General features: G+C 39.1%; 1 protein-coding gene across 2 annotated transcripts in view; it reads left to right on the top strand.

Moving 5' to 3' along the window:
• LOC117446656 (SLIT-ROBO Rho GTPase-activating protein 3-like) overlaps positions 1-25,674 on the top strand; it is a 40,698-nt gene continuing 15,024 nt past the window's right edge. Inside the window, exons 1-12 of one of the 2 annotated variants that reach the window (XM_034082972.2) lie at positions 1-247; positions 6,208-6,403; positions 10,516-10,678; positions 12,938-13,000; positions 16,503-16,694; positions 16,978-17,106; positions 17,820-18,041; positions 18,178-18,279; positions 23,059-23,256; positions 23,360-23,444; positions 24,664-24,691; positions 25,545-25,647. In XM_034082972.2, coding sequence (XP_033938863.1) covers positions 181-247; positions 6,208-6,403; positions 10,516-10,678; positions 12,938-13,000; positions 16,503-16,694; positions 16,978-17,106; positions 17,820-18,041; positions 18,178-18,279; positions 23,059-23,256; positions 23,360-23,444; positions 24,664-24,691; positions 25,545-25,647 — 1,548 coding nt within the window. In that variant the 5' untranslated portion in view covers positions 1-180. The remainder of the gene's footprint in view (positions 248-6,207; positions 6,404-10,515; positions 10,679-12,937; positions 13,001-16,502; positions 16,695-16,977; positions 17,107-17,819; positions 18,042-18,177; positions 18,280-23,058; positions 23,257-23,359; positions 23,445-24,663; positions 24,692-25,544; positions 25,648-25,674) is intronic. The other variant, XM_034082971.2, reaches the window with a different exon arrangement.

Raw genomic sequence — 25,674 nt, 5'->3', positions numbered from 1 at the left:
CGCAGCACAGCAACATCGCAGATTCTCTCAAGTGCGTTTAATATCCGAAGTTGTGTCAAAGAGGGCGGTTATTCGCATCTGATTGTTGCTCTGGAGAGGACTGCACACGGGCAAACGCTGCATTGTGACAACCAAGTCGCTGACTCCTTCGCGAGCATTGCACAATCTGTGCTCCCCAAAATGTCATCTCATGCGAAAGTCAAGAAGGACAAAGAGATTATTGCCGAATATGAGACCCAAGTGAAAGGTTGGTAACGTGCAGGCCTGCTCGTATTGTTATTCTGTGTGTGAAGGCACCATTGCGTAACTTTACCACAAGCTTTGGCTTATTAGCGTGCAGGGCTGTGGGGTGGGACACACAGTTGAAAAAAATGACAGCCATTTATTATCTTTCAACACATATCTTTGATAAATATCTCAAAAATGCTCATTATGATCATACTTTAATCCAGTCAATCGATGAAAGATGTAACTTGGTTGAACTGGTTTCTCTGTACTGATGATGTGTGCTCATTAACATGCCAAGCCCTGCATGTGTGGCCATTTAAGCCACTGGAGCCTGATGATTCGTTTTTTATATGCAGTTGGTATGTACTGTGAGAATGTTCTGGTGCTGTACACCCAACAAGGGAATTCACCTTGGACAATCCTTTTAGTAGACTGGAGGTCATGCACCTCAGGTAGGCAGGCACTCATACAGGATACTAGGAGACATCTTGGTACTTACATTTTCTTCCTAGAAATAAGGTTTGGAATAAATTGGCATCTTACGCATTTAAAAAGACAATAAAGTGTAGTACTTCGATGACACGACAATGTGTAATTGTATCAGATGAAAAGGGAATGCTAGGGAAGATCAAACAGCAAACAGTTCATGAAGTCCATAAATAATGTATGCTGTCTGTATGAATTATGAACCATGAAAGGATTTTACTGTCTGCATCTAAATATGTGACTGGATGAACCAGCCAGAGAGAGAAGAGTGTCAGAACAGTAACACTATTTTGGAACAGACTGTGCAGGATGTACAGTATATAATGTATGTGTGTTGTCTTCTTAGTCACAACTTCATGCAGTGTGAGCTTTTGTGCATCACCTTTGCACAATTGTGGTTTTGCTCAGTAGGTTTCAGTACAGTGGCGCGTAGAGCATAAGCTTTCTGTGATAATAAGATACCATTTAAACCAGGATCACTAACTACAAAACAGGCCAACATGGATTATCCCTACACAGTACATAGTCACAGGTTGCAATATCAGCATCTTCTCAGACCCTCTGGTTTAAAATCAGGATCACACTAATCTAAAACACCCAACCTACAAAGTTGAGTTCAAGTTGAACGTGCCACTGTGAACTCATGGTGTGTGAATCTATCTATCTATCTATCTATCTATCTATCTATCTATCTATCTATCTATCTATCTATCTATCTATCTATCGATATATATTATATATATATATATATATATATTATATATATATACATATAAATCTATATATGTATATCTCTAAATCTAAATATATATATATCTCTAAATCTAAATGATCAAGCAGAAATGACCCAACCTTGTAAGCATGTGTCTGGAATGATTAGCATTTTGCAGACATAGGTGTGGTTTACTTTCTTCCAGCCATTCTCTTTGTCTGTTTATTTGTTTGACTTCTTCACTCTCACTCTTTCAGACACACACACACACACTCTCTCTCTCTCTCTCTCTCTCTCTCTCTCTCTCTCTCTCTCTCTCTCTCTCTCTCTCTCTCTCTCTCTCTCTCTCTCACTGGTCTCCACTCCAGCTTTGAGAGAGCCATCACAGCTCTGACTCTCGTCTCAGTTTCAGAAAAAGCTTTCAAGCTGACATCTTAAGCTCATTTGCAAACTGGGCTTGAATCATTTTGGAGCTGTGGGGGCTTTACTCTGACACTGACACTGGCCTCCAATAATGCTGAGTTGCTCACTGCATGGTAGTTCAATCCGACGCAATCATAATGCATTTGGGGTATTTTTCGACATATCACAATTCAGCAAACTGCAGGGTCCCTGTCACATTTGAACAACGATTGTTTGTGTGATGGTGTGCTTTAAGCTTTACAGGTCTGGGCCTGTAGTTGTGACATCTGTCACTTGTCTTACCGGATCTATTGATGTTGAAATAGTCATTCATACTTTGTACAAAAGTGTTATCCTCATTGCCATCACTTAGTCATTTGAGTCATAGTCTTTTCCTTGTTTATGACCAAAACATTATTTGCATTCCTGAATCGCACTATATGCAGATTTGCTTTACAGTGTTGTAGTTAAACATATATGTTTCCCTCTAAGGAGTGTAGTTGACCGGCCTGAAGTATCTCTAACGCCCCTGCTTATTCCAAAACCAAAACACAAGAATATGAGGGGATGCCCTTCATCATGCAGCATACTGTACTTCCAGCTGTCGGCCACACTATCTCTAATGCCATTTGATCTGTTTGCGGCCCAGCCGTTTTAGTCTAATGCACAAATTGCTCTAATAGGGTATTTTGTAAACCGTTTGTTGTCAGATTTGCTGTTGCTAAGGTAACATGTGGCAATGCAGGAGTTGTGTAACATACATTTTTCAAAGATGTAAATCTTAAATTCTTATAAAATAATGAAAATAGGACTGTGTTACAATCGCTATATTGTTGTTTTAGAGATTTGATATGATCATACAAGCTTGGTGACAATCTGACTGTCACAAAATAGCATCTCACTCCTCCTGCCACCACTGTACAGAGATGCATTCCTGGAGAAACATGCAGACAGAGCCCTCTGTGTGTGTATTCATCATAATGAAAGAATGCTCAGACTGATACTGTCTTGAAATGTCAGTGTTGCGACAGTGAAACAATATCTGTGTTTCCAGTGTCTTCGTAACACTGTTGCTATGATGACAGGTACATACCCTCAGTTGATCGTTATAAGATATAAAGAGAAAATCACATAGAATTCTGCTCAGTACGTCCTAGATTTTCCTGTCCTGTGGTTGCACAAATCGCTATGCATTTCCTTGTTATAGATATGTGAGAGAGGGAGAGAAAGAGAGAGAGGGGAAGAAATGTGAAGCAAATAAACTGTAAATGCATACCATAGCCATTACTGCATCCAGAAGACAAGTGTTCACAGAACACAGCCTTGATTTGTACCAAATTATGTCAACGTGTCAGTCTGGGTTAAGCATGTGCCACGCATGGCTAACTGCAGACACAGCCCCGGAGACTGCTGCTGGCCATTGCAAAAACTGTGCTAAATTTGAGCTCCCGTGGTGACAAGAATGTGATATTTGGGGCTCTATGCTGCCGCAGTACAGGAGCCTAACTGGTAACCCTGCAAGGCAAACGTTACCGATAGCTTCCCCCTATTAAATGGCATTATCTGTCAAAGATCCAAGTAGCATCTAGACATGCGGTGTTTGAACTTGGCGAGCGGATTTCTTTTCTCCTTTTGAATGTGCAGATTAAAGGAAGTGGTGAGCCTCCATAAAAACTGAGCATAGGCAGGTCGTTTTGATTTTTAAAGACACAAACCTTCAGACATGACTAAACAATGTGGGTGGAGGGGATAATGTTTCAGCCGAGGGAAATTATGTCTGTCATTATTCTAGTTTTCAAACTACAAGTCTACAACATGATTGTGTGAGTGTTAATGTAAATTCTCAATTATGACCAGAATAAGAATTTTCCTCAATGTTATCCTTGACTGAGTATTAATTAATGCTTTAAGTGCTTGTTAAAGTCACACATATAACAAACAGGTCTTATTAAGGAAGTTCCCCCTAAAGTCTTAGGGTGTTTTTATTTTACATGTTCATAGGCAGCAGATATATTGGTCTAGCATACAACATTGTATATTATGTCATCAATACAAATAAAGAAAATAATCCCAGAATTTAGGTTTTGAGGCTTATTCCTTGGTTTATTCACATGGACTCCTCGCCGGCTTCCTCGTAATTATGCATTGCTCTGCAAAGGCTTGAATCATTCATTGAATGTATTGCAGAGTAGTCCCTAGTAACAGTTTAGGTTCTAAAAATAACATGCTCACAGGAGAGCGAATGCAAATAACACAAGTTTATTTAATGTCTTGCTGGTAAAATGCTGCGGGTAAATCCATTTATATTTGCTCTTTATTTTCTCTGTTCATTCTTTAACAATGCAACCATTTCATTAAGAGTGATTAAAGTCACACAGGCCAACAACAAATGATGATGTTCAGGGCTCTAATTCAGCGCAGGAGTACATTGCAGTGACTTTTATTTCTATTTTAAACTTGATTACTGCTTGGTTTATCAGCACAGGCTTTTTATTGAGTATTTCAAGGCAGAGAAAGTTGCCCTTGTTCTTGGCCATTATGCTAAACAGCCTGACTGCGACTGTCAGAACAGGGAACTGGCCTGCTCTCATTGGGATTCCTCCAGAGGCATGTAACCAGGCAACTGGGCAACTATGGGGACCACAAGGGGTACATCTCCTAACAGCAAGGGACTACATATTTACTCTGTCTTGCTAGCTCTTTCATTCATGTATTGGGTCTCGCAGAAGATTTTGTAGGCTTTATTCTAAATCTGTTTTATTGTAGATTCAGACAAAACATTTGGAACTGAACTAATAGGTTTTCTTCTGCTGGGCCATCTTTTCCATTGATATTCTTCACAGTTTCTATCATTGTACAGCAATCATGTGCAAGGTTGAAACAGCCTATCGTAATAAAATCTTCAGCTATCTTAATAATACTCAATGGTTTCTTATTATCTTTAAAAGAGTAAAGTCCCCCCCCAGGCTGTGTGTGCTAGGTCTCTAATAATAATAATAATAATGTGTTTTTCTTGAAACTCAAAGACACTTTACAGAGTAAAACTTCATAAAAACAACTCACTTAAACTATGTTGCAAATGTCATCCAAGTTGATGATTTAACAAATTTTGTGAAATATTAAGAGTTCAATGTCCAAGTCTGATGTTACACGACATTCATTTTGTGGTTTAAGAAAGATAATTTGGCAATTTAGATAAATTGGTTGGCCTTCTTTGGCCATAACTTTTTTTAATTATGTTTTGTTATTTATCTATAGTTAGTTAGTTGCATGCTAGCTTGCAGTGCTATACTTTCACAGTAGCTTCCACTACACAAAGGATATAAATAGAGATTTAGAAGAATATCCATATCAATATCCTTATAGTGATCACTCAGCCATAGGCTCTCGTAAGATTTATGGTTTGTCTGCATCCACACATTCAGAAGCCTTTTAGCCACTGGATTTATGATAGCCTTGCAAAAGCAGTATATGGACGAAATAAAATATTATTTGTGTATCTTGTTAATGTTAATGCAAGACTGTAAAAGAGACGGGACTTACGTTTACGTTTTTGTTTATCCCCTGATATCCTAGAGGTCTATTAACTGCCATCTACCTGCACAAGCTGCCGAACGGGGAGTCTGTAGATTTCTATTCTTAGTCATTAATGAAAATCTTAAATTCAACTATATTACTACCACGAAAGCTTCAACAGTGAAACATTTGGCACAGTATCGGTACAAACTTCAACTTGAACAATAAAAACAGGAAACACTCTATTTTCCTAAGTTAAATATTGTTCCAACAATAAAATAAAACATATTCTTAAATTACATTTCAACAATGTTTTAAAATATAGACCATAAATATGTTTGGCTTATCCTCAGACTATGATTAGGAGCAGTGATTTTCCAAAACTCACTGAGAGAAACCACAGTGTTCATGTAATCAAAAGAATGCCCGCAATTTGTTTTTTCAAGACAATTTTCTCTAAAGGCTCGCTCAACACAATGCATTTTGAGAAGCTGACCTATTTTTTATTTTCCATGCTGTCTGCTGCAATCACCAGACATGCATCACATATGCACGTGTGCTTCCCCAGCATTTAGACCCCCCCCCACTCCCTCCAACTACACGCACATGCACGCAAACACGCATGCACACACAGGGTAACAATTAACTCTGACACCCAGTTTATCCAATTATGATGACTTTGTTATTTTATTAGTGCCTGTGCTTGACTGTATCCTGACACATTTATATTTACTACAAGAACTTAGGGTTAAATGCTGACCTGCAGCTCTGTTTGGCAGGCAGACGTGAAGCCCCACATGTGAGCGCTCTCCTCTAGAGGCCTTATTAATTCTGAAGGTGGTCTCTCCCTCTTTGATATGCAGAGATCCGTAACCAGCTGGTGGAGCAGTTCCGCTGTCTGGAGCAGCAGTCTGAGTCCCGGCTGCAGCTGCTCCAGGACCTGCAGGATTTCTTCCGCCGAAAGGCCGAACTCCAGCTTGAGTACTCCAGAGGCTTGGACAAACTGGCCGAGCGCTACTCTGCCAAGATCCGCACCTCAAGAGAGCACCATCACTTTAAGTGAGTCTGCCCACTGTCTGTCTGCTAAGTACTGGAATGTCTGTATCAAATGTGTTTGGCCGATTAATAATGTTTACATATTTGTCATGGATCACTGGCACGGCACTGAGGGAAATAAATAAAAAGAAAGGCAGAGGAGGGATAAGCAACGAAAAGGAGAGGAGGGATAAAAGCAGAAGAAATGACCTGAAATGGAGCCAGGGCCAAGGAAGCTTGTGGCCTTAAGCTGCTGTGTTCCTCCCAACTAGGTCAGACTCTTTATCCACCCCCCCGTTTTTCCTCTGTGGCTGTCATTTCATTTCCATTCTCACACTCCACGCTAGACTGCTACCCAAATACTTTTTTCAATGGACACAGAAAACTAATTAGTGCTTCAGTTAGGAGTCTCCAAAAAGCAGAATGGGCTTGTTTACTAAGATATACCTAAATAGATTGTGTAAGGGAGAGCTGTGGTCATGAAATGGACAAACCCTACTACAGCATGGTGAGGCTGTTTAGATGCTCTGACCAGCCTGCAGCTCACTGTGACTTTCAGATAATAATCCTACAGCCCATAGCCGTGTGGTTCATTCGAATCAGTGGGCATAAATAAGGGAATTAATAATCAGAATTAACATGTATAAATTAGGGTACATTCAATGAACATTTTGAATGTTATTGTTTGCTCTTCACCTTGAAAATTGTCCAATCAAGCCTGCCAAATAAGGTTTAAACCTTAAAAAGGTAATAAATAAATGTTGATTCATTTGTGAAATTAAAATCTATTTGAATAATCTGCTTTTGTATTTAATTAGCAGTGCAGAAAATCTTAAGAAATCTTAAGTTCTTGCCTTAGGAGAGGCCTGCACTTACCTTACAAAGCACTACAGTAAGGATGGTACAATTGATACGTCGGCAGTTGCGCACCCTTTGATGTGACCTGGCTGTGGCAGTCATGCGTAACAACACGTTGGTTTATTCAGAAGAGGCTTCTCCATCTCTCTTTCAGTCTCTCCGGTCAATTGGACATAAAGAGTAATCGTGGTGGAGCGCTCCCATCACTGGGACATTGATAAATGGAGCATTCCCTCGCAGGGAGACCCTTGCAAGAGACTCCCATTGCATGACTTCTCTCTGTCTACACCATGCTGTCCCAGTTTCTCCCCCATCACATTAAATGGTCATCACTGTATCTATCTGTCTCAGGCTAGATTCACTCTCAGTCTACAGTGGACTCTCTATCATTAATAATCCCATGCAGTCTTCTGGCTCTGCACTCTCCTTTAATTAAAACAAAATTCAATTGCAAAACCTCAGTGCCCTTCTTTCTTATCGTTCAGATTTTAATTTATTTTTAGCAGGGCTAATAAATCGGCTGGCAAGAGATTGTCAAGGAACATTTTGAAAGCTGCCTGTAATAGAGTGGCTGCAACATAAATGTGATTATAAGAGAACATGTTTTACGAGTCAACACAGTCAATTAATGCAAAAGTTCACTATAGTTCAGCTTGATGGTGCCAGTTGATGTACCTTATGTAGGCTTTCAGGTAAAAAAAGTTCTTCCATCATCTTCCATGAGCAGTCCTGTTTCACTTCCTTTGTGTCCTGAATACCACAGACTCATCCTTATTCAAGATCAGGCAACAGTCAAAGTTGTACAGCAGGTTCCTGGCATCCAGTGTCCAGGATCAAACACGCTCCCTGCTTGAACGGAGGCCAATAGGGATAGCTAGCTTGTTCATGTTTTATTATTATCAAAGTGGTAAAGGATGAAAGGAACACCATTTCTGATGCCCAGCAGTCTGGATTACCTTTAGCATCACCATAATAACAGAACCTTTCACATTTCTGTTATCTTGTAAGCAGGATAGAGACATACACTGGAAAGTCAACCATAACCATTAGGAGGGGATTGTGATGAATGTGATTGTAATTTCTGAAACATATCAAATACACTTGTTAAAGCACAAGTGCAACTCAACAGATGTTGGTATTAGGCCAGTTTCTGATGACATTTTGGCACTGCCTTGGGCACATGATGGTAGCTACAATGTGGCCCTTTGTTAAAATGCAGCAAGCATAGCTGAATCTGTGTGAGCTTCTACATGACAGGAAATAACTCATATTTCACTTCAAAAAGGAAATTAATCCATGAATAAACCTCTTCAAGTTTCAAATGATCAATGTTTTTTGACAGTTGAGAGAAAACAAGTCAGGATATTTCTTCAACACTGAGATGAGACAAAAATAACTGCTGCGTATCTGACTCAAGGTACAGTCTGAGAAAAATAATAACTGTAGGAATACTTATTAGCCATTGCTTTCTAGAACTTGTGATACTGTTGCATTTAGTTTTTAAGACATGTCTTAAAAATGTACTGGCAATTATTCATCAAAAAAGTATTTTTTAACTAATTCAAGAATCCATTGGTCATCTGTCTGTGGTTTGCATCTTCTGCAACCTCTTCGTTTTAATGTGTAAATTATGTTGTGTTGATTACACACATATTATCTTTTGATGTGTTTAGCCTTAGGACTGTGTAACCTGCATCCACTAACCATTCACATCACATCACCATCTCACTCATAAGCTAAAGTACATCTTCTTTGAGTTTTCTGCCTGAGTTTAGACTGGTCAGACACTGGTGCAGCTCAGTTAGTGTGTGCCTCAGTTTCTTGTCAAAATAAGAAAAAGCAGTTAGATTTCCAAATAACAAGCAATCTGATGGTTTTTAGTATGAAAATATGTTTTTTTTCTTTTTAAATGAACTTCTCTAAAACGTCTTAGATCTTCAAAGAGAAACGCATCATCACTCATCTATAGCTGCTGACTGTTTTGTGATATGATGAAACTTCTGTGGGTGCAAATCAGCACAGATGCCTATCAGTGAGTGAACTTCATTTTGAGTATCCTCTTCCCTGTTAACAAAGACACGCAAAGGGTGAAAATCATAATTTCCTTTCAACAGATACTAAAGGTGAAATACAATTAGATCAGAATTTTACTCGGCATGAAACAGCTATATGCCCAGAGCAAAATGCCTTCACACACACCTTTTTAAGCAGGCTGTATACAAAAAAGTATGCAGCATTGTATTAACAATTGTTGAAAGCTGTCTTAACCCTCCGGTATCACTGTGGACGTTTTTGTCCATATGGGTCATTTTTCACATTTCATTTTGCAATAACTTTGTATGTGTTGGTGCAAATGACCAGATTGTTTTGTAACTAGGCTATTTTCTCTGTTTTTATCATGAATAACAACAGCGGTTTAATGTATTCAAAATGGCATTTAAAGGGTTAAAATCCTGAAATGATTACATTTTCGATTAGGGCTGAAGTTGCTTTAAAGATTGAACCCAAGAAAGTTGTGAAAAAAACCTTTTAATATAATATAAGTATTTTGCAGTGGACATTTTTTTTCCCGAATGACTAATTTGCGTAGTCCAATCGAATGATACCGGAGGGTTAAGACAAAAGATGAAGAAAAGCAACGCTTCGATTGAAAGATAATATAACTCACATGCTCCTTCCAGCAAGGTGTGTGTGTGTGTGTGTGTGTGTGTGTGTGTGTGTGTGTGTGTGTGTGTGTGTGTGTGTGTGTGTGTGTGTGTGTGTGTGTGTGTGTGTGTGTGTGTGTGTGTGTGTGTGTGTGTGTGTGTGTGTGTGTGTGTGTGTGTGTGTGTGTGTGTGTGTGTGTGTGTTGTGTGTGTGTGTGTGTGTGTGTGTGTGTGTGTGTGTGTGTGTGTGTGTGTGTGTGTGTGTGTGTGTGTGTGTGTGTGTGTGTGTGTGTTTCACCCATCAATGCTGATTCTTTGCTTCATGTGTACTGACCTCTCGATTGGGTAAAGTCCCCAGAGCTGGTACCATTGGATCAAATATAAGAACTGTGCGGCCCGTTGGGTGGTCTTCTTTCTGTTTTACGTTGAAGCACACAGAAAAAAAGGCCTGATTAAAAGAGGGGGACTAGTTGCGCAACAGTTGGTATTCTTAAAAAAAACGTTTCTTACTCATGGACAATATACTGTATGGTAATTGCAGCTGTATAAGTGTATGTTAGGCACCTTTGTAGAAATGTGTTATTGAGACAGACAAATGTTTTAATCTTTGAAGTGTTTCCTTGGCTGTTTCAGAAAAGACCAGAATCTTCTTTCTACTGTGAACTGCTGGTATTTGGTCCTAGAACAGACCAGGCGGGAGAGCAGGGACCACGCCACTCTCAGCGACATCTACAACAACAACGTCATTGTCCGTCTGGCACACGTGGGCGAGGATGTCATCAGACTCTTCAAAAAGGTCAAAATCTGAATGAAATGTCTGAGGGCATGTAACCCTGACTGTTACTAACTCACACATTCATAGTTATCTACTCAGAACACATGGATGATGCCCACAGCTGGGAACTTGACCCAACACCAACACAAATATGTAAAAATATGGGGAAATGTATAAGGCTCTACAGTATATCTTGTGCTGCATTGTTTTCATACAGCATTTTCCTTCAGGGGACAAATCTAAGATAATTCTGACTCATGTGACTAGCTTTACTGTGTCATAGCCAGTTACACTAAATCGTTTGCATGCAAGACCCCCATCCCCCTCTTTTTACTGTCCTGTTTCATATAATGGCAGTTAAGTTGAATATTCTTACACTGCAGTTTTACCAACCTGAAATGTCACCACAGGCTTACATTAGGCCCTGGCTACCATGTGTTAGCTTAGCATGGTTGGTGTGCTTCCAGTTCACATCTTAATTTGACCTCCTCCATTCATCATGTGTGTTGTCTTTCATAATATCATGCTCAGATTGCTCACTATTTAGATACTAACCTTTTCGACGCTCTTTACAACTCATAAGCCAATTCTCCCACTCAGTCATATACAGTATATAGTTCTCAATGCGCCAATCTGTGGGGTTATGGTTTTGAGGGATGCAGGATGGAAAACCTCTCTAAAATCTTTATCTCTTCCGATGATATCCTTGGTTTATAGCATCAACAAAACAAAATGGGTTTTTTCTTATGTTAAAGACATAGAATACATTTGTGTTACAAGCTGTTTTCACAACTCGTAAGGCATTTGTATCTAATGAATGGTCCTCAGTTCAGGGGTGATGATGAACAATCTGCTATGGGGATCTTAGATCAGTAGCGTTTGACAGAGTCAGGACTCTACAGTAATTTATGCCCTCTAGGGGGCTCTGCACTGTCACTATGAGAACATTTATGAGACTGGGATGGCTTGCGGCCAGCAAAAAAAAGCGGACTAATGGCTCCCTGCAGAAAAACTGTCTCCCTTTGCAAGAAGTTAGCTTACATTGTGACAAAGTTCTCCAAAACAATAATCCTGTTATGCTGTGACATCCTGGTTCAGCTGCAGTGCCGTCTCACTGCTTATGAATCACACATCCGGAATGAATCTACTCTGCCGTTTGTTGAGTCAAAGATTTACTGAATGTTCTATCATTTAATTCTTGCCACATGTGAAAATGTAGATGTAATTTCCACTGTAGATGGATGACTATGTATCTCTACTTCTATCCACTACACAAAAGTGAGATGGCAGCTTCCTTATCGTGCATAGAATAGTGCTTTGGACATCATTTGAAGCCAGAGTATGTGCAGGTTGATCACAGCTATTTAGCGAGTCTCATCTAGCTGTTACGTTAGTATCACATTAGCTGCTTGGACAGAAAGACACAACAACTTACCATATCCTGTTACGTGAATTTGTGTTTCAGAAATGTCATCTGCATGTCTGCTGACACAGATATGAACACACAACAGTCCATCATCACCGCTGGCTAACCTTGCCCTTAATGTAAATGTTGCAATTATCATCAGTTATTGTGTAAATACTGTCTAAACTGTATACAATATATAGCAAACAGACAGTCCCGGTTATTACAAATGATTGACTATTGAAAAAGTCACATCTCCTATCAAAGTATCTACTCTTCATACTCTACCGGCTCAGCGTCTAGAGAAGCATCATGAATGATGCCACACCCCCTTTTAATTGCATCAAATTACTAATTAAATACATATTTATTATAAACATTAAGAAAAAATGAACACTTGAACATACACTAGAACTACCTATAATAGAGGAAAGAATAACCGTAATTTATGGTGCCAAGCGTTTCTATATATCCTCATCAGGATTTCCAGAGTCACTCTCTGCTGGCCCCATTCCTCCTCTCGGGCTATAAGCCGTGTCACAGGACACGTCCAATTCATCATAGGCGCTTAGATGCTGTAACTGAGCTGAAACTGTGACACAACTCCTTGGGAAATGTTCTGCAGTCACTGCACTGTTCTATCTTTGTGTGAATGTGCACTTTTGGCATTGTATTAGATATTTTCTGGTGCAGAGTAATGACAGAATTTCAATGCGTGCTCATACAAAATATAACTGGAACAGCCTTTACGTGTTTCACTTGTGGGATGGCAAATCTATTAAATAACCCAGTGTGTTAAATGATTGAATACTTGCATTCATCTGTCCTTACAATGTGCCTCTCGACCTATCACCTGTTCTTTATTTTTCTTACAGAGCAAAGACATCGGGGTGCAGATGCATGAAGAGTTAGTGAAGGTCACCAATGAGCTCTACACGGTGAGTTGAACAACTATTATTGTCCCTACTAGCATCACTTTTTTTACAGCAACCTGCCAGTTTTGCCTTTACCCTTTGTTAGTCTGTGTGTGGTCCATCTGAGTTGTTTTCAGAGCAGAACCTGTAACCTGTGAAGCATCTGGCATGACACTGCACACGGCAGATATGCTTTATCAGCACTGCAGCTTGTACAGGCCATTTTTTCTATCTCCTGAGGTCGTGAAAGGAGACAATTTGCATTCTTCCTCTTACTTTGAATTTCTACATCAGTTGAAGGAGAAAGCGTTCTTGCCCCTGGCATCGCTTCATGCAGACTCAGCAGTCTGTGCTGCAGAGGTTCACTTTGCTCACAGCAAACATGAGCTGCTGTAATAGTTTCAGCTAATGTTACATGTAATCACACACATCTGTTTGGGGTTTGTCACTCTGTCTATTGTTTTATTTTGAACTGTACACTACATATGCAATAGACACCCTGTGTGGAAACATGTCTACAGAAGTCATTAAACATGCTGGTGAAGATAGACAACAGCTGTGTTTAGTGCTGATGAGGAGAATGAAGTGATGCAGTGATATGCTGGCTGAGGGACAGGGTGCAGCAAACACCACCGTGCTTCCTTCTGGGTCTAGTTGTTCAGTGATACCATGATCATTAGTTATTGTTCAACAGAGAATATGCAAAGATAATCAGTTAGTATTATTTGTATGATTTTTAAAACATCATTAAAATGACTGAGCTAATTTAAAGTCTGCCTCAAACTGAATATAGGGGTAAAATAACCAGACTAAATATGTTTTTACCTCATTGTAAAATGTTTAAGAGATCAATCATGGACATTTAAGAAACTTTGGGAAGCTTTAAGCAAGGTCATTTACTTTAGATACATTTATTATCGTTCTGTCAAATTGATTGTTACCTATCAAACATTTAAATTTTTGGGTTCAATAGAGTTCTATCTTATCTTATAATATAACTATAATTGTATCAATGTTGGACAGTCTCCATCGTGATTTTGATTTAGTTTGAAATGAAGAAAAACGGAAAGCTGCTTAGCTGTTGTAGTTAGGGATGTCCCGATCACCTTTTTTTGCTCCCGATCCGATTCCGATCATTTGATTTTGACAATCTGCCGATACCGATTTTTCCCGATCCGATCTTTATGCAATGCATTAAGAGAAAAAAAAGGCAACAGATAACGGCTGGTCATCCAACGCGATGAATTCAGCTATCTTGGCTGTTATTGTGTTGGCCTTTTCACTGTTTTGGGGCAGTTTCTCTTTACTTTTAAAAGTCTCTGAAAGTGTCGGTTGTTTCAGTGCCGTTACCTGAGTGGCCGCTGTGTACTCGCTGTGTTGTTGTTGGTGTTTGTTTCTCAGGTAGCGTATTAGATTGGTCGTGTTGAACGTAGCTCTGTTCTTTCCACCACGCGGAACCTCTGCCTTGCAAACATTGCATCTGGCTGTTACACTGCCTTCGCTTTCAATTTTATAATACTTCCAAACTCCTGACATTTTCTCTGTCCCGACTCCAGAGTCACCAGCTGAACGTAGCCTCTCGTTAGCTTACTGCTACTATTAGACACTCTGTTGCCAGATTTCAGAGAAATAAGCAACCAGGTCTATGAAAACAAGCCCAAAGAAAGCAACACATACATGATGTTGTGTAATTTTAAACCAAAACTAAGTCCTCAGGATGACTTTAAGACGTGAACATGGTCATTTTTGGTTTGTAACATCAAATAAAAAAAAAATATTTTATAAAAAAAAAAGAAAAAAATCCCAATCCCCGATTTTTTTCTCCCGATCCCCGATTTTTTGAAAATCACGTGATCGGCTCCGATCCCCGATCACGTGATCGGATCGGGACATCTCTAGTTGTAGTACTAGTATATTTGATTGCAGAATATAGGACAATGTTAAATGGCAATTTCAGGAGTTAATTACCAGTAGTCCAACTCATTTTAAAAGTATTGTTGGTTATGGCTCATTTGCTCCAAGGAAAACACCACATGATCACCACCATGAAATATTCTCACATGTAACATTATACAGCACTTTCCTGCTTTACTGATATTGATTTTTCCTTTCTCTGGTTCATGCATTATTAAATGCCTGTCTGCAGCCCGAGCACAGTATGAGGAATTGCGGCAACCTGTTAAGGTTTTGGTTAGGTAAAGTTAAATAACTTAAATGAACTTCACTTTGTTAGTAATATCAGTTATGAGTGAATGTAAAGTCAGGCAGTGGGTGGATTCATCTTTGTCAGCCTGCTGGTCTCTGCTATTGATCTGCTGCTGGGTTTTTGTGGAAATCAGTAGTTTCTTGTTTCATGGATAGCAGGGACAGTTGGTCATTGTCACTTTGTGAAATCCTTCTTCCCTGCTGATCGATCACGCTGTCCTCTGCCTGTCTGCTTCAGTCAGGGTTGCTAGGAAACCAACTTCAGAGGCAGTGATAGAGGAGCAGATGTTGTTAAATGTAACTGTTGATACTACTAGTTAAAGATAACATGATAACACCTAGAGTTTAAACTATTAGTCGACTACCTTCAACCATTTTCATAATTTATTTATTTTGTTTAGTATAATGCTTGTTTCAGACATTCAGCCCCAGCATAAGACATTAATGGTTTTTTCGTGACACTCATGACAAATGTGAGTGTGGATTGTCTGTTGTGCAGTGATAGCGCTGTTGTAGTGCAACACACAGTTTGACTTGCTCTACATCGCGAGCACCTTTTTTAACTTCTACAATGATCTGGTTCAGAGAAAAAAAAGGTAGACATTGGCACACCACCTTGAGCTCAGTTGGAAAATGTAATCGCAAATCGACACACACATGATCAGAATGAGTAAGTGTTACTCCCACATTTTTATGAGTTTACTAAAAAAAGAAAATTCTTAGGTAACATAAGTTCATTTGTATTTCACATGTATCATTGGAAACAATTAGTCATGGTTATGTGGCCAAATAATTAATAGCATTCAATCTGCATTATTATTATTATTATTATTATTATTTTTTGACTATTTAATATGCCTGCATAATTTGAACTGCATTGGCAAAGGAAAAGTGGCTTTGTTCCAAAGGCCATTGCAATTCTACACAATGTCCCTTCCTGATGTTGGACACATTTGGCACTATGGATCAGCCACTACTTTTAAAACTTTTGCCTTTCCCCTTTAATATTTAAAGTAAAATATTGTTAGTGTTCCTATTGTTTGTGTGTGAATTATTTTTTTATTTTTTGCTAACCAGCTCGCTTAGAACTGCCATTAAGGGAACGAATACAGTGTTTTGCTATAAATGAGCTCTGACAAAATGAAGCAAATCTGCATCATTACAACAGTAACATACCAATATGAAGTGTCAGCATGTGGTTCTGCATACATTGTTTATTCCTATATCATCTATAAAGGTTCCTTGCTTTGTATACAATCTTTGTTTTACTATGATGCCATGTTACAAACTACAGTTTGACAGAAGATGTATGTTGTCACAGGTGATGAAGACGTACCACATGTACCATACTGAGAGTATCAGTGCTGAGAGCAAGCTGAAGGAGGCGGAGAAACAGGAAGAGAAGCACAGCGGCAAGGCCAATGACATCGGTTCCAGCCTGCTGCGCTACGGTCATGATGAACGTCCACAGCGCCGGAGCTCCGTCAAGAAGATGGAGAAAATGAAAGAGAAGGTCTGTTTTGGTTGACTGGAATATACCTGATAAAATATGTTTTACTTTACAGGTAGTGTATTTAAGGTCAAATGCATTTGTAATGAATTTCCCCATTTGCACAAATGACATTGGATAATGCAAATTTAAAGCACCAAGGCGCCCGTCTATACATTGTGAAAGTAATAGATGCATTTATAAGATTAAATCAGATTTGATTTAGTAGTCCATTATTTTAGTGCATTAGGAATCCATTTTACATCCTGGCATAAATGTGACTCTCTCTTCTCCCCCCCCCCCCCAGAGACAAGCAAAGTACTCTGAAAACAAGCTGAAATGCACAAAGGCCCGGAACGACTATCTTCTCAATCTGGCAGCTACCAATGCCCTGGTGGCCAAATACTACATCCATGATGTCTCGGACATGATAGATGTAAGTAATCAGTAATTGCCTGAACCAAAAATGCAGAACTTCCTTTTAGTCACAGAGTTTCTTGTGTTAGCTCTATGCCTTTGATTGGTTTGTAGCTAATGATAGTGCTTGAATGATGAGTTGATGAAACATTTTGATAATTTATTAACCAAATCAAAAATTGTATACAGACATATGAAAGATTTATGAAACTTAATATCTTTGGGTTTTGGATGGCAGAAAATAAACATTTAAAGACATCACCATGGACTTCAGAGATTTGGGATGGACAGTTTTCAGATTTTTATTGTTGATCAGACAAATTATGATACTTAAAATTAGTGGCAGACCTAGTTATTTGTTGTTTACTTATTGGTTCTCATGTTAGCTCTATGCCTCTGATTTGTTTGTAACTACTGATTGTGCTTGAATGATGAGTTGACTTATTAAATAGTGGATCGACAGAAAAATAATCGCCAACAATTTTGATAAACTATTAACCATTCAAATTAATTTAATTCAAAAATCAATAAAATGCTATTTAGACAGCTTTTCTCTTTTATTTATCTTATTAAACTGAATATCTTTGGGTTTTGGACGGCAGATGTATTTTTCTAAAAACATCACCTTGGAATTCAGAAACTGGGATTTTTGTTTTGTTTTTGTAGATCAGACAAATGATGAAACTTAAAAATAGTGGCAGACCTAGTTATTAGTTCACTTTTTGTTCTCAGTGCTGCGACCTAGGTTTCCATGCAAGCCTGGCACGCACCTTGAGAACCTACCTGTCCGCGGAGTATAGTCTGGAGACTTCACGCCACGAAGGTCTGGACTTGCTGGAAGGATCGGTAGATGCCATGGACAACAGAGGAGACAAGCTGAAGTGTATGGACACACACAGCCAGATTTTCTGTCCTCCAGCACGCTTTGACTACCAGCCACACATGGGGGACGAGGTGAGTCACTAGGGAAAAAGATACAATAATGGTTTGTTTTGAAGGTCTTAGTCTTTGACATAAAGTGCCTCTCATTCTGTTTGATGTTCTCTGTGTTAAATCCTCTTGGTAAACTTCCTTTCTTTCTTAATCCCAGGTGTGTCAGGTGAGTGCACAGCAGCCTGTCCAAACAGAGCTGTTGATGCGCTACCACCAGCTGCAATCTCGCCTCGCCACACTGAGGATAGAAAATGAAGAGGTGAGAGTGCGCACAAGTGTCAGAGGGCTGAAGGTAGTTAGTGTCCGTGTTTCTTTGCAAGCAAGCTTTCTGCAAGCATGCTAAACACAATAATGTTATTCTCTGCCGGGTCATATGTACTGATATACAGTCAGTAAAATATTTCCTCTAGGACATTTTTAGGCTGAGGTGATAGACTAGCCAGGTCTTAACACGTCATCTTGTGATCCATTAAGCTTGTAGATGAGGTCCTAAACAATAGCCAAACGCATTAAATATGTTGCTTTGGCATTATGAAATAACACATCCGCTCTTTTACCCTGAATGTTACATTTTTTGTTTAGTAAAATGCTGACAATTGTATGATGAAAGTTGTAGGCTTTGTGGGCTTTTGTACTAAAAAACATTGGGGAAAACCTTTATGGTTATAACAATGTTTACACAGTTTGTATTTTTATATGTATAAAATATATGAATTTTAAATTTGGCAAGGTGTTGGAGATGAAGAAAAAAATATGATGTTGGACAACTAAGAACCTTCTTTTTCCCCAGCTGCAAAAGCACACATATTTTTACTAGGAGTTAATATCAAAGATAATTGGTTTAAGCAAGAAGATCTTGAAAGTTGGTGAGAAACATTAAAAGACACACCTCGTATGCTGTAGTGTAGAGTAACATGGTGTGCACATAATAGTCTTAGACATTTAAAAACAGAGGCCATTGCATATCACCAGGTTATTGCAAAATATTCTGACAGGAAATGAATGTCTTATCCACTTTCAATCAAATAAAACGCACAGGAAGCCGTCTGCTAAGATCTCTTTAATATCTGCTAACACAAACTTGACATGTTTTGAAGTCTTTGAAAAATAGTTTTTACAGACCTATAATAAATAATTGAACGTTTCGTATGAACGGTGTGACATTGAAAGTTAAGGAAGCTGCCTGATTGTGGTAGTCTCATATTTACCATACCTTCACGAGAGTGGTTTAATCCTCATATTCATCTCTCAGTCAAAAAGAGAATGTCACAGTTATTTGAAAAGCTGTTTCTCTATAAGGCATATCATTTCTATCATGTTAAAGGTTTTATATTTAAAAAATAATTCTATGTCTTATTTTAAAGCAGGTCTAGGAGCTGGGAACACTGTGACACTATCACAATGGATAATCCACAGAGAAATGCACATACTGTAGCTGTTTTGAGAAAATAGCCTTTAAACCAAGACTTCGTTAAATATAAATATATATATATATATACTATAAGTGGAGTGCAGACAAAGAAGACCCTGTCCAATCAGATCAGATCAGATTTTTTTTTTGTATCACTTTAGCCAACACACTCTCACTCCCTAAGTGTCCAATAGGAATACTTACAATTACAATTGGACGCCACGGACACGTTTGGTCAGTGTCCGTGGCGTCCAATTGTGACGCTCCTAGGCTCCTTCAGCGTCATAAAGGGACGCAAATAGCTTTCAACTGATTGCAATGTATTCCCATCTGCGTCGGGATTTGACGCTCATGGAAGCACGACATTCGTTTATGCCGGCTGCCCTTAAAGGCAATGTGAGCGTCCATTCCCATTGGATAACGGAGAAGTGTACAACCGGAAGTAAGTATTCCTCTTACTGTCGATTGATTTTACATTGATATCTGCACTACTCATCGACTAAAAAACACCAGATTATCCTTGTTAATTACACAACATTGATTGGTTTAAATTGTGTGCAATGCTTTTGTATTTTTCCCCTTCGATTCGGAGAAACAAATATTTTTTCGGAGTAAAGGATGGCAGAAGACACTACACTACCCAGAATCCCCAGCTATCGTTTGGACTACACCATGTGCTCTGTTTGACAAACCCCGTTTTTTTCACCATTCATTCCGATGGCTGGCGTCTATGTCACATGATCTTCAAATTTCTCCCTGCAGAAAAAGAAAACATGGCCGAACTTCGTTTTATTCTCGGTAGAAAATGCCTATTTTAAAGTTAGTTTGGCCATTAAAATGCGTTTTGATGTCATTTGATGCGACAAATATGAGTTGTTATTTCAGATTATATGTGCAGTGGATGTACATGATCTTTAGTTTGCTAGTTATTACGAAGATTACTTCAGGAAATCGCGACGTTTTCATTGTTACCAAGGTGGTTGCTAGGGACGCTGCTATCGATATTATTTCTGTTATGTTGTGTAACTGTTTAATGGTGTTATCTTTATTGCTACCCCCTTCCCCGTCAATGTATAGTGTTGGTCCACAGCGCAAACATATTAGTTTAACAAAATCCGCATCTAAAGATAGCCTACATTATTTCCCCCTGTGCAATTCCAGTCTCACATCTCACAGCACATCGTCATTAACAAATACCGGAAACAGACCGAAAACATTTAAAAAAAATAATAATAATACCTTATTCCGAGTGTGCTTGCTTTTCTCTTTGAAAGTCATCACATAATGGCATTGTAATACAAGGTTCGGCTGCATTACATATTACATATCTGCCGTAGTTCTGTATTTATAGAGCCCTGATGAGAAGACAAACATGAGGAACTGAAAAGGTGACGTGGATCATAAATATATCAGCCATTAAACAACATCTTACATTTCTTTTCACACAATACGTCTCCTTGCAGTATCAACACTAATTCGGCTCACTTTTATATTTGATCCAATTGGTAGATAGGCTGTATTTACACCATAAAGGTGCACAGCTGATATAAAGGGACACCTGGTGGTTAAAGCATGTTATTGAATTTAATTATTTTTATTATTAGATATTAATACGATTCCTATAAAGTATATTCATTACTCGTTATTCTCTACTAATAGTTAATTAAAGACTGTATGTAATGACTATTTTGCACATCCCTTTCAAGATTTCAAGATTTTCTAAGGTTTATTGACATATCATATAGGCCTACACAACTATGGTGTAGTTCTGCACTGAATGAAAAACTTGGGTTGCAGGTTCCTCAATAGTGCATTACAAGACATCTATCAATATGTGTGCATACCTCCATCAATGTTAACTATGTTGAAGCACTTATTTTAACTGATATTATACATAATGTATTATACTCTTATAAGATGTATGTAGATATTTCATCTCCGGCCTTGTCAGGTATTGAACAATCAATAAATAAAGAACACAGAATTGTTGAATATAAAACACAGAATTTGTGTGATTATACTAAATGATTTTCAAATAAACACCACTGCATATTTAACTGTTACACATGCTGATGTAACGCAAATGTTCCAACTTGGGATCAATAAAGTATATCTTATCTTAAGCTGATCGATGGCTACTGCCATATTTGCAAAATGTGCCTCTGAACCTTGACAAGTGCATGTTTCAGGCTCATCAATTAATGTAATGTAATGTTATCACAGGGGTCACACACATAAGACCAGCTGTTAAATAAAGCTCTTCTGACCTTAGCTGGCATGTGTGTATATATATTAATACTGCCCATAATGGGCACAAGCAATTTTCACCCATTTATTAATTATATGTTTTAAATGTGAGTGTTTCCTGTCCCCTAAACCTCCAGGGATGTACACAGTTTAATACTGGCAACTTCTTATTATGGGAAATACGAAAACGTCTTTTAAAACTACAACTCCCAGTAGAGACGTGCCATAGAGAACATGTTGCGAAACAGAATAGCCAGCATGTGTAGTTCTGGGGACGGGGTGGGGGAGGGGGGACGCGGTGGACCCGTTCAAATCCAGTTTTGGGCAGTCTGCCGTGGTTCCATCCCATGGAGCACACTCTCCAATCACAGAGCTTGAGGACTATCACGGGGTTTGTCAAACAGAGCACATGGTGTAGTCCAAACGATAGCTGGGGATTCTGGGTAGTGTAGTGTCTTCTGCCATCCTTTACTCCTGGGAATGGACGCTCACATTACCTTTAAGGGCAGCCGACATAAACGAATGCCGTGCTTCCATGAGCGTCAAATCCCGACGCAGATGGGAATACATTGCAATCAGTTGAAAGCTATTTGCGTCCCTTTATGACGCTGAAGGAGCCTAGGAGCGTCACAATTGGACGCCACGGACATTGACCAAACGTCGCTATTGGACGCTTAGGGAGTGAGAGTGTGTTGCTTTAGCACGTAAAAATGCTCTAGTACCAACCCAAGTTACAAGTATGAACCCGTATTGGACATAATTATAGTGAATCACTGTTTGTCTTACTTCAAGCACCCGAAGCGTCCTTCTTTGGCTTTACGTTGTTTAAAACGGGATTGGCAGCCTCTCATCTTTATCACTGTCCACTAACATGTAACAGCAAACTAGTCCTCAGCAGTCACCCTGCATTTATGTTCATCTTTAGTCTGACACTGACCTGTGAGGTCATCTCTCATCCAGTCTTCTGCTCCAACCTCCCAGTATGCTCCCTGGCATGCTCGCCTGGAGTCACCAAGGCCACGGTGACTCAGGCCTGTTTAAAGGTCATCTGGGTGTGTATGCATGAATATGGAAATGCACATTGCCTCCCTGTCTGCCTCACATAGTTAATCTTGCATGTCACGTAGCCTCATGCTAGGTAGCTACTGTCAGTCAAACTTCTGTGGAAAGGGCCTGCAGTTGTCTAATCTAAGGTTTACATTGTGCTGATATTCATCTTCTTTGAACAGCTGTACTGTATCTGAAGCATGTACATTATATATAATTATAATATTCCTGTTACTTTTGTTTGTACAGCACATCTAATTAATGTAATCGTCAATTCATACTTTGTTGAATTAAAGTCACATGTTTCATGCTGTGTGTGTGTGTGTGTGTCAGGTGAGGAAGACTCTGGACGCCACCATGCAGACCCTTCAGGACATGCTCACAGTGGAGGACTTTGATGTGTCGGAGGCCTTCTCGCACAGCCAATCCACTGAGTCGGTCAAATCGGCTTCCTCTGACTCCTACATGAGCAAGGCAAACATTGTGAAGAGACGAGCCAATCAGCACGAGACTGAGGGCTTCTACTTCACTGTGAGTTCTCGGACAAATAAGGGCACAAAGGCACGGCATCATAGAGAACATACCATGTGACAAGAATGTACCTTGCGGCTATTTATCTTTATGTCATCAACAGAAATATAAGGAGTTCCTGAATGGCAGCAATCTGATCATCAAACTGCAGGCTAAGCATGACCTTCTGAAGCAGACGCTCGGAGAAGGTGAGACTTATTAGCGGAGTGGAGAGTAGTGGTAATAGTTTGTGGTTTATCTTTTATTGTAACTTTAGTGAAAAGTTGCCGACCCTTTATCTGTCTAAATAAGGCGAGATTAAAGCTTTAAAAAATAATGGGGTAAAGAAATGTACCATAAAATATAGTAATAATAGTAATAGTAAAAATATAGTACCATAGTAATATTTCACTACTACGTTATTTATCTGGAGTTCGTTCCATATTTTTGGAAATAGAATACAACATATAATGAATTAGTCATTTCCTTGACAGCTTGACAGTTTTGAGACCTAAACAGGGCTATTGGCAAAAAAAAAAAAACTAGATTTCCTGGTCAGACTGATTGTGCTTAAATGTTATGACATGTCATGCCTTCAATATTTTTTTATTCAGTCAAATGTTTAAATAAGGAAGTATATCTTGTTGTGTCAACGTGTTGCTACATCAATCTTCCATCTGCTTTAAATCAAAAGAAATGTAATTAAGAAATTAAATACAACATGTTGGTATACTGAGGGTGTCATTCACTCGACAGCTTGACTGTTTTGTCCTCTTTTAGTTCCAAAAAATATCAGGCTGTCAAATAAATGGCACATTGTAGACACACAGAAACAGCTAGGACTAGTAGTATTGTATTTGAAGGATATTCCTTGCTATACAGTTTATCCTCTGCTAGAAGAATGCATGAAAATGAAAATGTTCCATGTTATTGTGTTTCTAATTCAAACTGCTCCTATGGGTTTGACATAAAATGTAATTGTGTCGAAGCTGCTTCACACATGTCCTGATCCGCGAACAAACATTTGTTAATTGACTAACCAGTGTGCGATGAGACAAATGTGTTGCTGATATCATGACATCTTCACACTGTACAGATCAGCTCTCACAAACCTCCCACTCTTGTTGCCCCTGGAAACATTTTCACTTTGCAGAGCGTGTAGCCAAGCTATCCCCTTCTGGGGCTCTGGTGCCGTTTCTAGGGCAACCGCTGAATGACTACTGCCTGGCGGAGAGTCAAATGCAGCCATGGCGCTCACCCCATTGAGCCTGCCTGAATAGATGCCCGGTTTCTCATCAACACCCCTTTCCGTCTCCATCTGCCAGCCTTGCATAGTCGGCCAGCACTCAACCGTACAGCGAACTTCTGTGATTGTAAAACGAGCGTATACTAATGTTGTCTCTTTCTCTCTCTTTTTTTTCTTTGTAGGGGAAAGGGCTGATTATGGGACAACAAGGTAAGCTGTGAGTGCAAATAAAGTAGGCGATGATGTGTGAAATGCTTCCTGTGTCCCTGGATGAGATCACAGTGTGGGAATATGAGTGTGTTCTCAACTTCTCTCTTATTTGTTCAAACAAAGGGTTTGATCGTTATCAGAGAAGACAGGGCTGATATGTTCTTCTCAGATTTAATCGATAAAAACATGTCAGGAAAAATATAAATGCCAGTGAGATGAATAATGTCCTGCTTTTCTATTTTTAAACAAGGTGTTGAGCAGGGGATTAACAATTATTGACGAGCCAAGCACAAGACTACTTGAATTCAAGTGTTTGAATTCTACCTATTTTAAACAAAAGTACATCCGTTAAAAAGTCAAATCTTTCTCATTACATTTTTTGTCAAACGTTTTCCTGTAGTCATTATCCATGACTTTAATAAAATGTGGTACAGCAGCTCTTTCTAAGGTCATTTGAAAAAAAATAAGTTTGACGATTGGGGAAATATTCTTTTTAACTTTCTTGCCAAGAGAAAATTTGAATATCAGTACCGCCTTGTAAATTTTAAATCATAAAAAGCTTCCACTTACAGATCATATCTTAAGCATAAAGATCACGAGCAGGATGAACCACGTGTGATTTTTTTCACCAAGTGATGAAACAACTAACCTTATCTCAGCGTTTGGTGGCTTTAGCTGAATATTTAGCTCAAATATAGAGTTTGATATCAAATGTGTTCATGAATGTAAGAATAACTGTGGTTAAAACACCAAAACATGTTGGAGAAAGTTGTCTGTATTTGTATGGCTGTACCAGTTGCATTAGCATTCATATTTACCCTGTACCAACCGTGACCCCCCACCATCTCCCCAGGCCCCCCTCTCTTCCCCCCAAACCCTCGAGAATGCGGAAGTCTAGACCTCGCTCCGTTTTTTACCGTAAGCTGTTTAACGGCAATATGGAGGCCTTCATTCAGGTATTAGCCCATCTGCGCTCTTTGTCT

Source organism: Pseudochaenichthys georgianus, chromosome 5 (genome assembly GCF_902827115.2).
Source record: "Pseudochaenichthys georgianus chromosome 5, fPseGeo1.2, whole genome shotgun sequence".
Classification (NCBI taxonomy): Eukaryota; Metazoa; Chordata; class Actinopteri; order Perciformes; family Channichthyidae; genus Pseudochaenichthys; species Pseudochaenichthys georgianus.
The sequence above is the reverse complement of the archived record's forward strand: the minus strand, read 5'-3'. Positions and strand labels throughout refer to the sequence as shown.